Source organism: Symphalangus syndactylus, chromosome 14 (assembly GCF_028878055.3).
Source record: "Symphalangus syndactylus isolate Jambi chromosome 14, NHGRI_mSymSyn1-v2.1_pri, whole genome shotgun sequence".
In the NCBI taxonomy this organism is placed as follows: Eukaryota; Metazoa; Chordata; class Mammalia; order Primates; family Hylobatidae; genus Symphalangus; species Symphalangus syndactylus.
In genome coordinates, this window is record NC_072436.2 from 26,793,051 (window position 1) to 26,810,656 (window position 17,606).

Genomic DNA, 17,606 nt, shown 5'->3' on the forward strand with positions numbered 1-17,606 from the left:
CTCTCTTCTTTCTGCTCTTCTGCCAATGTGGATATCATTTAGTTTCAGCTAGACACCTGGGCAGAGGCCACACAGAACCTGAGGCTAGCTAATGCAACCATAGCTGATCTCCCACATCTTGCAATCATCTTCGTCCCCTTGACTTTTAGCCATATTCTACTTTGCAGTTCTTCTCTTTACAACTGACCTTACAACTGAGCTCTTCCTTTTCAAAGTGCTCTCTAAAACTAGAATTCTGATTGTCTGCATGTTCTACACTCTGAACTTCCTCTTACAACTGTACCTCTCCTCTTACCCAGCTGGCCTATGGGAATTCATTATACATTTTGAGACTCTATGGTGAACCCTGTGATTCTTCTACAACCCTGGGAGTGTAGGGCTGAAAAAGTTGTTTGTTATCTATTGCTGCTGCAACAAACTACCATAAATTTAGTGGCCCAAACAACATCAATGTGTTATCTTACAGTTCTAGAGGCCGGGGTTTGAAATGAATCTTATGGGGCTTAAAGAAAGATGTCCTCAGGGCTGTGTTACGTCTGGAAACACTACGGGAGAATCCTATTTCTTGCCTTTTTCAGAGGCTGCTTGTATTCCTTGGCTCATGGCTGCATTACTCCAACCTCCACTTCTGCCGTCACACCTCCTTCTTTGACTGTGACCCTGACCCTCCCCCCGCACTCTTATAAGGACTCTCGTGATTATATCAGGCCTAACCAGATAACTCAGGATCATCTTCACATCTCAAGATACTTAACTCAATTATATTTGTAAAGTCCTTTTTCCCATATAAGGTAACACATTCACAAGCTCCAGAGGTTAGGTTGTGGACAGATGTGGGGGGATTATTCAGCCAACTCTACCACAGTTGGGGAGGAGGAGATTAGGTTCTGCGTTGGTCTTTTTCCCTACTGATATCTCCAGATCATTTCTCTACAATAGGCATCAGCGAACTTTTTCCAAAAAGGGTCATATGGTAAATAATTTTAGGCTTTGTGGTCCAAGAGACAAATTCTAGGGTATAATATAGGTGCTTACATAACTATTTAAAATGGAACTATTTAAAAATAGAAAAACCATTCTTGGCTTGTAAGTGGTACACAAATATGTGGTGGTGGGATTTGGCCCATGGCTACAGTTTGCCAAGTTCTGCTCTGCAATCTTTTGTAAACTACTTCCTTAGAAGCTCATGCCATTCAGTTAAATCTCTTATGTTTTATCTTGACTTTGTCACTTATGTATATCCTGGTCCCCCTTCAATACACATTAAGGATGAATTACCCACTGGAAAATGTATCCAAGAAGGTAGAAACAGTCTCTTGAATTCCAGATATGCAAAAGTCTAACCCTACAGAGTAACAGTAACATCATAAAGAGAAAATGTATTTTTGTTTATGTATCACCTTTCTATAAAAAATTCCTGAGTCAGAAATACACTTTTCTCATTTGAGAAATTCACTTGGAAATACCCAGATATTGCCCTAAATGGCCACAGTTTTTCTATTCCAAAGTTTCTGCCAGATTTAGTGTTGTAACAGGGTATAAGGCATCAGAAACTTTCCACAAAAAGACTAGAGACTGACTAAAAACAAATTTTCAGGGCTATAGAGGAAAATTTTTAGTTAATCATCTCGTCTTTTTTGATGATGTGGAGCTAGTTGCATGATTCTGGTTCTGAATGGAGTCCCTAATATGGGCCCTGGCCTCAGGCCCAGGTAAACCTCTCTTCTGAGAGCCTCAGAGGTTCCTTGTGTTCTTCAAATGACAGCTGGAAGTGAAGGTTATTTTTATTTTCACTGCCACCACCAGTAGGCTCATCTCTACCTACCACTGAAAGAAAGAAAACAAAAAGGTAATAAATGGCTAGGAAAAGAGACTTTACTTTTTTCTTTTTTTCTTTTATTTTTTAAATTAAATTAAAATTTTTTTTCTTTTTGAGACAGCATCTTGCTTTGTTGCATACGCTGGAGTACAGTGATGTGATCATAACTTACTGCAGCCTCAAACTCCTGGGCTCAAGTAATCCTCCCACCTCAGCCTCCTGAGTCGCTAGGACTACAAGCATGCGTCACAACACCTGGCTAATTTTATGCCTTTTTTTGTAGAGACAGGGTCTTGCTATGTTTCCCAGACTCATCTCCTGGCCGCAAGTGAGTCTCCCTAAGTGCTGAGTAACAAGCATGAGCCACCTTAGCCAAGACATTTTGTATATTAGTCCCTATCTCAGTAACTAAATGATGGTTTTTCCTATAGACAGGAGATAAATTGTGTCTGAGGGTCAAGTGTCTAGACCATATGAGTGAGACTGAGATGGTCTTGAAAGCAGAAATAATGGAATATATGATGTGACTATTTTGCAGACACAAGAGGCATACTTCCCGTGTTTAAGTTTTAGAAGTTTATCTTTATTTGTTCAACCCTTGAGGGACTGAGAACCTGTATTTTGTGAAGTTAAGAACAGCCACTGCAGTTCAGGAACAAACGCCCATGCCTTCAAAACCTGTAAGAATTTTGTAACATTCTGAGTGCTAAATCGAACTTGAAAAAATGCACTGCAAGCTCTATCACACAGCCACATCTAAGTTAATGTAGGAGAGATGGGAGAGACTCTAAAATTGAAAGAGACAAGGAAATGATTAATGGTAGAGGAAAGAATAAATGAAATCAGATAAAAGAGACCTTCACACACTTAAGAAAATTATCTTCATCACAAACAATCAATGCCTTAGGGATCTGTGGAACAGCATGCTTCAACGGGCTGTATTTCAAATTCTCTGAGACTTTATGGATTACTTTATTAACTCAAAAAACATTTGAGGAGACACTACTATGAAACAGGTCCTGCATGCACACTGAGAAATCAGAGGTAGGATACAGTATAGCTGTCAGGGGCTCAGAGATTAGGGGACAAAGACAGGTACAGAAAAATCACATACAGTGTGAGTGTGCAAGGAGCAGTGGGGACACAAAGGAAGAATTGACTCTATCTGGAAAAAGAAAGAAGGATATTCTTATTCCAGGGTGAAAAAGAAATTCATATCTTTAAAATTTACAAAAAAGCCATGAATTTTCAAATTTGCTGTTGACATGGGAAGACTATCACTTTGAAGATTGATACTTTTGGTGCTATTTTTAACGTTAAATTTAATATTTATGACTAGGAATGTATCCTGATATATACTGATTTGGGCTGTGATATGGTATGGCTCTGTGTCCCCACTCAAATCTCATCTTGAATTGTAATTCCTACCTGTCAAGGGAGGGACCTGTAATCCCCATGTGTCGAGGGAGAGAAGTGATTAGATTATGGGGGCAGTTCCCCACATGCTGTTCTCAAGATAGTGAGCTAATTCTCACGAGATCTGATGGCTTTATAAATGGTAGTTTTTCCTGTGCTGACACATGCTGTCTCTCATCTGTCACCATGTAAGACGTGCCTGCTTCCCCTTCTGCCATGATTGTAAGTTTCCTGGGACCTCCCCAGCCATACAGAACTATAGACAATTAAGCCTGTTTCCTTCATAAATTACCCAGTCTTGGGTATCTCTTTATAGCAGTGTGAAAGTGGACTAATACAGTAAATTGGTACTGGGAATGGGGCACTGCTATAAAGATACTCAAAAATATGGAAGTGTCTTTGGAACTGGGTAATGGGCAGAGGTTGGAAGAGTTTGGAGAGCTCAGAAGAATATAGGAAGATGTAGGAAAGTTTCGCCCTTCCTAAAGATTTGTTGAATGGTTTTGGCCAAAATGCTGATAGTCATGTGGATAATGAAATCCAGGCTGAGATGGGCTCACATGGAGATGAGGAATTTATTGCAAACTGCAGCAAAGGTCACAATCACTCTCTCACCTGCTGTCATGTAAGATGTGCCTGCTTCCCCTTCTACCATGATTGTAAGTTTTCTGAAGCTTCCCCAGCCATGTGGAACTATAAGTCACTTAAACCTCTTTCCTGCTGGGCGCGGTGGCTCACGCTTGTAATCACAGCACTTTGGGAGGCCGAGGCGGGTGGATCACGAGATCAGGAGATTGAGACCACGGTGAAACCCCGTCTCTACTAAAAATACAAAAAATTAGCCGGGCGTGGTGGCGGGCGCCTGTAGTCCCAGCTACTCGGAGAGGCTGAGGCAGGAGAATGGTGTGAACCCGGGAGGCTGAGCTTGCAGTGAGCCGAGATTGTGCCACTGCACCCCAGCCTGGGCAACAGAGCAAGACTCCGTCTCAAAAAAAAAAAAAAAAAAAAAAACCATAAAATAAAAATAAATAAACCTCCTTCCTTTATAAATTATCCAATCTCGGGTATTTGTTTTTAGGAGTGTGAAAACAGAATAATACAGGTTGGCAAGCAATTAAAAGATTGACACCACATATCTGATCACAGTTTTTCAGATGAGTTCATTTTGCAATTTGTGCAATCTCAACATTGGTCGAGAAGATAAGGAAAGACATGGGAAATGAGGCAAATTTTGCTCTGCTCAAAGCTGATTAGAATAATGAGTTTAGCTGCCCTTATGAGAACTGTCACTGATAAGCATGATATTGAAGCTTTTTGTGACAGTTATGATAATAGGTGGAAGGTATTGCCTGACTGAGTTTACTTCAACAAAGTAGAATATATGTATATATGTAAATAAAATATTAGAATAAAAGGGGAAAAGTACCATGAAAAGCATATCAATAAATTAGAAACTATTCAGCACAAGGAGCAAAAAGGCAAGAAACATGTTAACTTTGAATATTCATTATTGTGAATTATTATAAGGGGAGATGAATGAATATCCTTTCTGAACATAAGGTAACTCCAATTGAAGCATAAGAAGTTAAAAGTAGTAAAGGGAAATGGTTACCTAAAGAGGGTTACTCTGCTCTATAGAATTCCCTTTGAAGTTTTAGGATCAATTTTACTCATGAAGAATGAGTTAGGAATAAGCCTATCTGAAGACAGAGTTGGAAGCAGAGGCTTCAAGAGCCCTTCCAGCTCTCAATTCAGGATTGTATTTCATCAGCCTCTCTCTCCTAACACAAAATACAATGTGGATGTTCCTGGACAGTGAGTGGCCCAGGCTTCTTCCATTTTGTGGCTCCACCATCCTCTAGAGCCTCAGAATTCTTTGCTGAATCTTCTGCATCCAGCCAGCAGAGAGGATAGAAGATCATATGAGCCAACCAACATTGAAATGGCAAACGTCAATTAGGTAGGCCTGCCATCTTCCATTGGCAAAACTCTGTCACACAGCCACATTTACCCAAAATAGTGTCTTGGAAATATAGTCCATCTATGTGTCCAGAAGGCAGAGATAACAGGGTTTGGCGAATACAATATAGTCTTTACCACAGTTCAACAAATAGTTGCTGAAAGCATGTGATGTGTGCGTCCTGCTGGGACCCAATAACAAGGCAGACTCCCTGCCTTTGAGGCACAAGTGAACAATTTCACAACAGTATGGTAGGAACAAGGGGCATAACAAGCACAGGATATGTGGAAACTTAGAGGACAATACTTAGCCGAGTCTGGAGAAGCCTTGGAAGGCTTCCTGGTAGAGGAAACACTTGTGCTGAGTCTTGAGGATAGGTAGAAAAGTGGGAGAAAAAGGGAAAGGTATTTTAGACAGAAGCAACAATTGGGATAAAAAGTGTAGAAGAGAACTATAAGGAATTCGATATTATCAGAATGTAAAGGAATGAGCAAGGAGGGGCAGGTGATGGAGCTGCAGGAGCCTTCTATGGAGAGCCCAGTATGTCATCTAGAAGTATTTGGATATTTTAAATAGGCAATGGGGAGAAAATGGGAGATTTAAAAGAGATTGGTATATGAGCAGCCATGCCTTTAATAGAGGTCACCTTGGTAGCTGTACTCAGTATGGATTTGATGGTGGCAAGACTTAGATATTTGGAGGCTTTTCCAATTGTTTAGGCAGGAGATGATAAGGGCTTAAACTAAGCTGTAAAGGAAGAATCAATGCAAGAAATATTAATGACTTAAAATCGGGAAGATTGTTAATTGCTATATGTGAAGCTTCAAGGAAAAGAAGGAAACCGGAATGGTCCCAGGCTTCTGATTTGGGTAACCTTGTAACTTGCCTTGTCATTAACTATATTAGTCCATTCTCACATTGCTATGAGAACTACCTGAGACTGGGTAATTTATAAAGAAAAGAGGAATAATTGGCTCATCATCCCACAGGCTATATAGGAAGCATGGTTGGGAGGCCTCTGGAAACATACAATGATAGCAGAAGGCAAAGGAGAAGCAGGCACATCCTACATGGTGGGAGCAGGAGGAAGAGAGAGAAGAGGTGGGTGCTACAGACTTTTAAACAGCAAGATCTCATAAGAACTCACTCACTATCATAAGAACAGAAAGAGGGAAACCTGCTTCCATGATACAATCACCTCCCACCAGGCCCGTCCTCCAACGTTAGAGATTACAATTCGACATGAGATTTGGGCAGGGACACAGATCCAAACTGTATCATTAACTGACAGAAAATATAGGTAGAGACATAGGTCTGGGGGGAAGGTGAGTGCAGTTTTGGGAAGTTGTCCAGCTATCTATTGTAAACTTAGGGTCATACTGCATGTAGAAATGTTTGTTCCTCTATCCTTGGGAACAGTAATACATTCATAACAAGCTACATGTAAAAAGGACTCCCCAGGGCAGCCAATCTTATGGTAGAGGTTGTATGGTTAATATATTTCTCCTTCATAAAAGTGGGAAAATAAACTTAGAGGCATAAAAATACCATCAATTTACTGTGTTCATGGATTCCCTGAACTAAAAAGTTGGACAGGGCTCAACAGGGGTGATTTATCTCTATTTGTCAATGTCTAAGGCTTTGGTTGGAAAGAGTCATATGCCTGGGGGTTGGAATAACTTGGAGATTTCTTCACTCACTGCTGGGGCGTTGGTGGAGAGGACTGAAAGGCTGGCTTTGGCACTATCAAGTGTCTAGCAGCATTCCTAGCCTCTAGCCACTGGATACAAATAGCATCCCACCCACCCAGCAGTAACAACCAAAATGTCTCCCTGACACTGCCAAATTTATCCTGTGGGACAACTGTCTCCTGTGGTTGAGGTCAGTGGGCTATACATGTCTGAAACTTCGTCAGGACTGGAAAGAGATTTTTCAAGTCATCAATGTGTAGGTGATCTTTAGAGTCACTGCAATATATAAGATATCACAGGATGTAGGGTGAGAAGATCAGCTCTTCAAGGTTAGAAGGATGGACCCATATTGAAGGGGTTAAGGAAAAGAAGATAAAGCATTAAGAAAATGAAAAAAGAAAAACCGAGAGAGAGAGTAGGAAAACCAAGAAAGACAGAAAAGAGTGGTGCAGTGGCTACTGCGAGTGCCTGCCTAGCATCTTATCTCCACTTTCTTCTTAGAGAAGCTCAGTCTCTTGCCCACAATGACTGGTGATTTCATCCATGGACCTACACAAGCCAGACCATAGAGTCCTTCCTGTGATTTTATATTTTAAGCCACAGAGCAAGGTGTTTCTTTTTCTCTTCTGTCCTTATTTGAAACTACGTAAATCCCGAAGTCCCTTTGGTGTGCTCCCTGCCACATGGCAAAGGTTCAGCTGAGTGCGTTTAGAGATGCCATGAATTGAAAATGACCACCTGTCCCTTGCAGCTCAGGAAGAGGCTCTTAAGGGAAGTTGGTGGGAGCACTAATGCCTGAAGAGGATTTCTTGGGCTCCTAAGTCATCTTTACTTCATAAAGTTATCTCAGAATTTTGTCAGCTAGTGCTTCTCTGTGAAACTTCCAAAGACCAGAAAACCTGCACCAAAAGCTTCCATTCCATGTTGTGTCTTGCTTCTGACTTCTGAGCTAAACAAGCCATGAACCTGTGCCAAATATGCACATACAGTCTGTGAGCTGTGTGGGGGCTTGATCAGAAGCAAGCACCCCAACACACTATATTGTACAAGTTTGTTACAGTTTCATCTGCAGTAGAAGACAATGAAACCAGCAGCAGAAGGAAGCAAAGTGGAGAGCTGAGAAAGACCAACTTTTTGGTAGCATTTAAGATCCTGGATCCAGTCATCTCTGAATCCTCAGATCCAGCCATGACCTTCCAGTTGTGTGAATCAATAAATGCTCTTAAGTGGAATATCTTTCTGTTGCAAATGCAAATGTTCTAATACAGAAACTAAAACCAGGTGTGAAGTGATAAACCTAAAATGTGGAATTGGTTGAATCAAGATAGGGAAGGTTGAAAAGCTGTATTCCTTGTTATATGAAAGTGAAGCAGCTGCTACCTAGTGTATTTTATGCCTCAGGCAATGTCCCCACCACCATAATTACAAGAACATTATGGACTCGGTCAAAAGGATATGGGAGTGAAAACTGAGACAGGCATCTGCCCCGGAGCCCTCCCAAACACCTCTGCTACTGCAGTCCCTGCCCAATAAGGCTCATAATCCCACCCCATAATCAGCTTTGATGCTCCCTGGTGATGGAAATCAGCTCCCAATTGTTTCATTTTTCTAAGAGGTGGAGACAAGGATAGATGACGTTAATCTAAAGCCCAGGGGAATCAGATGATTCCTGCAATTGTTGCTAAGGGACTGAAACCACAAGGGCAAGGATCTAGATTCAGAGATGCTGACTCAGCAAGATTTTTGGCACTTGTAACTAGCCAGCCAATGTTGCTAGCCACCCAAAATTATACAATCAGGCCAGCGACTGAGTGTTGCAAGTGAACTTTATTGCCCCCTTGGCAAGCAAAGATTATGATTATGATTGTTCAGCTCTTCAGAGAGCCCTCCAAGAGTCCTTACAACAAAAAGTGGGCTGCTAAAGCAGTGGAGACCTCACCAAAGGAAGTTTCCTGACCATCCTCTTAAGCATGGTGACAAAGTCAATGAACAGGGGAGATCCTCCCAGCAGGAAGGCCCTGGAGCACCCAGATAGACTGACTAGGAATCTACTCCATGGCAAGAGAAGGGAGTCAACAGAGAGACAGGTCTCACTCTTCCTGTTTACCAGCTTAGGGGATGTTTTGTCCTCTGTAACCTATTTCTAAATTGGCAGAGCCTGGCTTCTCCTCCTTCCCTACCAACTTCTTTTCATATAAGGGCTACCATCTTATTTCTAGCTTTAGGTAAGTCTTCTATTCCTCTATCTGCTTAACAACTCAACTATAGCAATCATACATATAACCTACAGAAAGTGAAAAGCCCATTATCACACAGGAACCATCTCCCCACTCTAATCCTTGAGGGGCCTGGCAAAAGCCCATACCCACGTATATAAAAGGGTTGTCATTTAAGGTAAGGGTAACCACAGAGACAGACATGCAACCAAAAAGATTTTATGTAACTTTTTTTTTTATTCCCATCCTAACTTTTTGGCTTTAATCCTTACCTCTTATTTCCATTCTTTTCTTTGAAATCCAAATTAAAAAAAAAAAAAAAAAAACGAAGTGTTTAAAATCACAATTATCTAGAGTCATAATAAAATTTTCTTGTCTCCAAAGAGGGGGAAAACACACCACTTTTATTTTTATGCAGCATTTTCAAATATGCATGTCAATATATGTTTTATAAACTATGTAAAATAAAAACCCTTCATCCTTTGAGGTTATTGACATTTTCTAGTTCACTGACACATCTCCCATAATACAATAATTCTATTCATTTTCATGAATGAGGTGGGAACTACACTAAAAAATAGGATTTTAATCCCTGAGGTGCCAGTTAAAATGGACGAGGTTGCCCTTGCAACACAAGATTTTAAAAATCAGCCTTAAATAATAAGCATGGATCATGCTATTTGAATCAGAATCACCTCCATAGCATGAAGTCATTTAGGAAATTGCATTTACTGGGTTAAGTTCACCCTGCTATTCCCAGCCCTCATGCTATAATGATCTTTCCTTTTGCAAAGGAATAACACAGAGCAAGGAAGTCTGCTGAAACTTCTGAGATCCTCAGAAATCAAGAGAAACCACAGTCGCGTTTCTCCAATCTCCATCCACAGTATTGGAGAGGGTTTTTCAGCACCATTCCAAGACCAGGAAAGGTTGATGAACTGCTTTGATTTTTCTACTTCTCCATACATTTGGCCAAAAAGGAGCAATCCTCCTGGCTAGAAAAGGGGCATGTCCTGCTTTTTCTCTGAAATCACAATATTAGCAGAGCTGGGTTCAGTTCCTTGTGCCCATTGTCCCTGCAGATGCTCTCCTTTCCAGGCGGCCTCCAGTGGTTTCCGGGGTCCTGCTGCTCCCTAATAGTAGCGGTTCAGGCTCCTGTTCCCGGGCACCTCGGGCTGGCCATTCATCCAGATCTCCCTGATGATGCGCTCGCGCTCCTCCAGCCGCTGGGCGCGCTCCAGCTCCTCCGCGGAGGTGAACACGTTCTTGTTCAAAGTCCTCTCGAAGCGGCGGTGTCTCCGCACGGAGAGATCGGACGCGGTGTCCTCGCTGCCGTCCTCGCTGTCGCTGCTGTCGCTGCTGCTCTCTCTGTCTTGCAGGAACTTCTTCCCGGGACGCCGCCTGCAGTCTGTGTGGCAAGAGATCCTTATCACCAAAGCAGCCAGGGTCAGCACCAGCCCAATGCACACGCCAGAAACAAAGTACAGAACTGCTCGCTCAGGATTTTCTGGAGGAAGAAGAGGAAGAAGCAAGCATTTGAGAGATGACAACTCCATATGCAGAGATCCAATATGACTCCAGCCTACACCTCTCACCAGGCCCCAAAGTTTTGATGGTTACAAATATTGTCCTCCCATGTGACATATTTTATAATGTATTCAAAATATAATTATTGACAAACGGTGAATCTGTAAAAGGTATACGAAAGTCTTTCACTCTTCTTGCAACTTTAACTTAGAGATTATTCCCAAATGAAAAGGTAAAAAAGAAAAACAGTAATTATTTAGCACCTACTGTATGCAAGCAGCTGTGCTTAGGTGTCATTTGTTTAAGAGATATATCTATCTAAAACCTCTTTTCACCTAGACCAAAACATCTTTACTTGTGAATTTGCTCATGCACCCCCACTGAATTACCCTTTCATCACAGTGGTAGACAGCTTCTGAGATGAACCCCATCTCCTAGTATTCACACCCTTGTGCAATCCTCTCCCCTCAAGTGGTGGACCTAGTGACTTACTTCTAAGAAATACAGTTGACCCTTGAACAACATGGGTTTGAACAGCACAGGACACCTATACATGGATTTTTTTCAAATAAACGTGTAGATTGAAAATACATTATTTGCGAGATGAGAAATCCACATATAAGGAGTGTCAGCTTTTCAAATATGTGGCTTCTGCAGGGTCAGCTGCAGAACTTAAGTATGCATGCACGGATTGGGGTAAACACAGGGATGCTGGAACCAATCCCCTGTGTATACCGAGGGACAACTGTAGGATATGGCAAAAGCAATGAGTGATTCTAAGATTAGGTTACATAAGACTGTGATTTTGTCTTGTTCTCTTACTCTCTCCCTCTCTGGGGCTCTTCTTACTTGCTGGTTCTGATGAAGCCAGCTGCCATGTGTGAGCTGCCTTATGGGGAAGTCCAAGTGGCAAGGAACTAAGGGTGGCCTCTGGCCAACACCCTTTGAGGAACTGAATGGTGCCAACAGCCATGTGAATGAGCTTGGTTGTGAATCATCCCTCCATCTAGTCTTGAGGGGACCACCGTCCTGGCCTTGCAGCAGCCTGTGAGAAACCTTGAACCAAGGAACCCAGCTAAGCCACACCCAGATTTTTGACCTGTAGAAACTGGGAGATAATAAATGTGTGTTTTCAGCCACTAAGTTTTGGGGTAGTTTTGTAAAAAGCAATAGTTGCAATCAGTCACACATTGAAAGCCAGTATAGGTATTTAGGAGTGGCCTCAGCAGGTTAACTGAAAGGGGAGGAGAAATTTGAGCTGTTTCCTTGGTGAGAGAAGATAACAGTCATTCTGTTAATGATCAGTTTGCTTAGTGGGCCTAGTTGTGACCCCTGTAAGATGTGCTTAACAGAATGGGAGTCTTTGAGTGAACAGTTTTTATTCTAGGTACCTACGAGAACAAAGGAACAGGCCTAGCCTTGAGTACACTGTACCCAATGTGTAGTCTTTTATCCCTCACCCCCCCTCCCACCAATTTCCCCTGAGTCACCACAGTCTATTATATCATTCTTATGCCTTTGCCTATATTTGGACAATTTTTGTAGGTTCTGGAAATTCAAAGACTTAAATAAGATGCAGTTCTTGCTCTCGGAATGCACCTAGTCTACTGGGGAGACAGATGAAAGCAATGGACAGAAAATAAAACAATGGGCTGTTAATGATGGAAGCACATTGTGGGGGCAACCAGCCCTAGGAGACAGGGAGTTATGGGGCATTTTGTGAGCATGAGGATGAGATGGAGACACTTGGACCAAATGCTAGGACGATTAGGTAAATTCAAGCCTACTGAAGACCACTGTGTTCCCCCTTATATGGCAAGTCAACACTAACCTACATGCTGGTCTAGTGGCTTGTTCCAGGTCACGCTCACAAAGGTAATGGCATTAAGTTGTGTTTTCTATTTCTGTGTGCTACTTATTAGGATTCTTTTCAATTCAAATACAAAAACTTCATTTTGTTTCACCCAGGTTCCGGATTGTTAAAATTTTTTATAATCTTGATGTTGTCATCCAAATTAATCTCTCTGACTACACATTGGGTAGAGTGTACACTGCTCTGGTGATGGGTGCACTAAAATATCAGAAATCACCACTGAAGAACTTATCCATGTAACCACAAACCACCTGTACCCCCAAAACTATTGAAATAAAAAGAAAAGAAAAAAATATTGTCCAAATATGTTCCTAAAATTTCATGAACTCCATTACATCATCAGCCTCAATCTTTAAAATAGCCCACTTATTTCTTTTTCTTCTACTCCTTTCCTCCTTTGTTGGTTGTCTTTTACGAAATAAAAGGCAGAAGCAAAAAGAGGTACTGTTACATCCCTAGGCCACACGACAAGGTAGAAAGGCCCAAGCAAACAAACACAAGTCTATCCAGTTTCAAAGCCTATTCCCTTCTCATCATTTCCTGGTGCTTCTATGGCATCAGTGTCAATGCTGAGGTGCCATATATTTCACAAGACAGTTGGGAGGATCAGTGCAGATAATGCATGTGAAAGTGCTTGGTAAACGTTCCTTTCTGGGTAAATAAAGGTGGTCTTGTAAGATCTAGCTAGAGCAATTAGGCAAGAGAAAAAAAATAAAAGGCATCCAGATAGCAAGAGAGGAAGTCAAACTATCACTCTTTGCAGACAATATGATTCTATACCCAGAAAACCCTAAAGACTCTGCCAAAAGGCTCCTCAAACAGATAACTGACTTCAGTAAAGTTTCAGGATGCAAAATCAATACAAAAATCAGTAGCATTTCTATGCACCAACAATGTCCAAGCTGAGAGCCAAATCAAAAGGTAATTTCATTTACAATTGCCACAAAAATAATAAAATACCTAAAAAACAGCTACCCAAGGAGGTGAAGGATCTCTACAACAAGAATTACAAAACACTGCTGAAAGAAATTAGAAATGTCACAAACAAATAGAAAAATACTCCATGCTCATGGATTGGAAGAATCAACATTGTTAAAATGGCCATACTGCCCAAAGCAATTTACAGATTCAGTGCTATTCCTATCAAAGTACCAACATCATTTTTCACAGAATTAGAAAAAAAAAAGATTCTAAAATTCACATGGAACCAAAAGAGGGTTCAAATAGCCAAAGCAATCCTAAGGGGGGAGAAAAAGAAAAGCCAGAGGCATCACATTACTCAACTTCAAGCTATATTATAAGGCTACAGTAAGCAAACAGTATGGTAGTGGTACAAAAACCAACACATAGACCAATGGAACAGGATGAAGAACCCAGAAATAAAGCTGCACGCCTACAGCCATCTGATCTTTGACAAAGTCAACAATAATAGCAAAGGGGAAAAGATTCTCCATTTAATAAATGGTTCTAGGATAACTGGCTAGCTATATGCAGAAGATTGAACCTGGACTCCTTCTTTTTACCATATACAAAAATTAACTCAAGAGGGATTAAAGACTTTAGTGTAAGACCTAAAACTATAAAATCTCTAGAAGAAAACCTAGGAAATACCATTCTGGACACTGGCTTTGGCAAAGAATTTGTGACCAGGTCTCCAAATGCAATTGTGACAAAAAGAAAAATGGACATGTAGGATCTAATTAAACTAAAGAGCCTCTTCACAGCAAAATAAACTATCAACAGAGTAAACAGACAACCTACAGAATGGGAGAAAATATTCCTAAACTATGCGTCTGACAAAGTCCTAATATCTAGAATCTATTTAAAAAAAATTGAGTAAGCAAAAAATAACTCCATTACAAATGAGCACAGGACATGAAAAGACACTTTGCAAAGAAGACGTACATTCAGCCAACAAATATGTGAAAAAATGCTCAATATCACTAATCATCAGAGAAATCATAATCAAAATCAAAACCACAACAAGATACCATCTCGTACCAGTCAGAATAGCTATTATTAAAAGTAAAAAAATACCATGTTGACAAAGTTGTGCATAAAAGGAACACTAGGCTGGGCATGGTAGCTCACACCTATAATCTCAACACTTTGGGAGGCTGAGGCAGGCAGATCACTTGAGTTCAGGGAGCTTCAGACCAGCCTGGGCAACATGGTGGAAAACCCATCATTACAAAAAACACAAAAATTAGCCAGGTGTGCTGGTGCACACCTGTAGTCTCAGCTGCTTCTGGGGCTGAGGCAGGAGGATCACTTGAGCCAGGGAAGTGGAGGCTGCAGTGAGCCGAGATTGTACCACTGTACTCCAGTCTGGGTGACAAAGTGAGATCCTGTCTCAAAAAAAAAAAAAAGTAGGAATATAAATTAGTTCAGTCCCTGTGGGAAGCAGCATGGAGATTTCTCAAAGAACTTAAAACAGAACTATGATTTCACCCAGCAATCCCACTACTGGGTGTATATCTAAAGGAAAATAAATCTTTCTACAAAAAAGATACCTGCACTTGTATGTTTATTGCAGCACTAGCACTATTCACAATAGCAAAAACATGGAATCAATCTAGGTGCCCATCAACAGAGGATTGGATAAAGGAAATGTGGTACATATACACCACGGAATACTAAGCAGCCATAAAAGGAATAAAATCATGTCTTTTGCAGCAACATGGATGCAGCTGAAGGCCATTATCTTAAGCAAATTAACACAGGAATAGAAAATCAAATACTGCATGTTGTCACTTATAAGTGGGAGCTAAAAGCTGGGTAAACATGGACATAAAGAAGGGAACAATAGACATTAGGGACTATTAGAGGGGGAGGGTGGGGTGGGGAAATGGGTTGGAAAACTACCTATCAGGTACTATGCTCACCACCTAAGTGATGGGATCATTCGTACACCAAACCTCAGCGACATGCAATATACCCATGTAACAAAACTGCACAGTTACCCCCAAACCTAAAATAAAAGTTAAAAAAAAGCCAAAAACAGAAACAAAAAAACTAATAAGGAAGGGATATGAGAACCTTCTGTACTACCTCTTCAATTTTTATGTTGATTCAAAACAGCTGTATATAATGTGTATCTTTTTAAATCTAGCAACACTGTTTCAGGAAAAGATCTGTTTTAGATATTATTTAACAATTAGCTTAATGTCTCACCATTAGATTGAGATGCTGTTTACTTTTAAAAGTGAACCAAATGTTAAGTTGTCAATGTATCTGTACATCTCTAGTTGTAGCACTACTGAGTGACTTAACAAATTTAAATTTGCACCACACACACTTTGTTTTTTTTTTAAAAAATGGTCTTCTCAGAACTCATTTGCTTACAAATAGCATATTCCTATGCCAGGTGCTATGGGATCACATCAAAGGCCCCACGTTTATCTTTAGATTTATATTTTCCTGGAGGAAATAATGACCAGAACAGCCCATGAACTCCACACCAATCTGCATTTATTTGTGATCTGCTCATGTCTGCCTGATTATAATTAACATGCACAATGTGTATAAAAACATGCTATCTGATGACAGGCTGGAATGGGCCTGAGTCTTATCTAGATTCTAAGAGCAACTTAGAAAATTCTTAAGCCCTCAGATAGAGAGAACATGTCTTGGGGCAAATAAAAGCCCTGGACTTGGCCTCCCTGGATTGGGTTAAATCCAATAATTTGCCTTTCTTTTGTAAAGTGGGAGGAAGGCACTGTCATTTATTAGTTAAATGACCTTGAGCCAGTCACAACCTTACTGGACCTTCAACCCTGATAAGAGAAAAGGACATGCAATAAACATAATTGGAATTGAGCACAACTGAGTGAAATAATGGAAGTGGGCAGGAGGCACCATTGGGGCAATCTCAAAGAATGCAGAATTGGAGAAAAGTCAGTGGGCACAGGAAATGGAAAACCAAAAAGCCATAAAGGGTCAGTCCAGAGTGGTCTTCACAAAACCTAGTTCTAATGATAATAAAAAAGTCAAAATCACTGGGATAAAGCAAAATGAAGCCCATTTGCTGGAGAAATGGGTTCTGCTGTTTATCAAGATAAAATATCTCCCAAGGGTCAGGTCTGAACTTTGTCCAGAGTTCCCTAGGAGTCCTTTTCCTCTGAAAGAGCCTTGACTCTGCCTCAGAAATCTGCTCCTAATTGCTAACAGAATTGATTTTCTGCCACTAGTTGCATCAGGAAGAAATAAGGTCATTCTACTCAGGGTGACGGCTGGTCAGGGAGCCCAGGTTGCTGCCTCGGCCCACAAACTCATCAGGCCACTGACTACACCTAAGTCCCTGTTGGTCTAAAAGGGCCTGAGTTTCATCTCACTGCTCGGCCTTACTCGAGACAAGCAGTCTTCACAGTGGGAACATGTGCCTAAGAGGTGAACAGGCATAGCTGGTTTTAAGGAAATCTATTTCTAGACCTTACACAGCCATTTTCTTTGTTCTTTCCTATATTGGATCTGCCTGAGAAGATGCCTGTGGTGGAAGGCACAGGCTTACCTGTTCTACACCACCCACTGCTTCCCCCATTTCGCTAAAGTCAGACCCTTCCCCCACCCCACATCCCATCTTACTATGGTGCGCTGCCCAGAGTGCAAAAATGGACACCAAGCAAAATAACAGTTCCAAATATTGAAATATTGATGTCAATGACAGGAGGCAAAAGCCCCTAATAACTGGTAACACATTCTTTTCCAAATCAGTTTCCAATTCTTGGTTTTCAACAATACTGAAGGAAGGCCTAATCAGGTTGTCAGCTGATAAATCAAAATAACTTTTGATGACGGATCACTCTGATTTTTGGCATATGATGAAAACTTAATTCAAAGACTGGAGTGACTTAATTATAACAAAACTTCTTTTGTTTTTGTCTACATGTTTATGTGAACAAAGTTTCTCAACACCCATAGCTATACAAATAAAAATCAGAAATAGAACTGTCACTGAATCATGCTTCCTTCTGGCAAAAGTGATATTTATTAATGAATACATAAATACATAAACAAATTGAGGGGAAAGGAGGAAATTCATCCATCTCTTTAAGAGATACATTTCCTGTAAATTTTAATTTTTATGTTTAAAAACTCCCATGTA

General features: G+C 40.8%; 1 protein-coding gene and 1 non-coding gene across 3 annotated transcripts in view; one reads left to right on the forward strand and one right to left on the reverse strand.

Annotated features, from left to right (window-relative positions):
• Positions 1-6,574: 6,574 nt before the first annotated feature.
• LOC129463373 (small nucleolar RNA U109) lies at positions 6,575-6,709 on the forward strand. The gene has a single exon (XR_008651150.1). It is a non-coding gene; the product is annotated as a small nucleolar RNA U109 (small nucleolar RNA).
• A 2,610-nt stretch (positions 6,710-9,319) lies between these two features.
• EVA1A (eva-1 homolog A, regulator of programmed cell death) overlaps positions 9,320-17,606 on the reverse strand; it is a 66,200-nt gene continuing 57,913 nt past the window's right edge. Inside the window, exon 4 of one of the 2 annotated variants that reach the window (XM_055240625.2) lies at positions 9,320-10,609. In XM_055240625.2, the coding sequence (XP_055096600.1) occupies positions 10,236-10,609 (374 nt within the window). In that variant the 3' untranslated portion in view covers positions 9,320-10,235. The remainder of the gene's footprint in view (positions 10,610-17,606) is intronic. The other variant, XM_063616596.1, reaches the window with a different exon arrangement.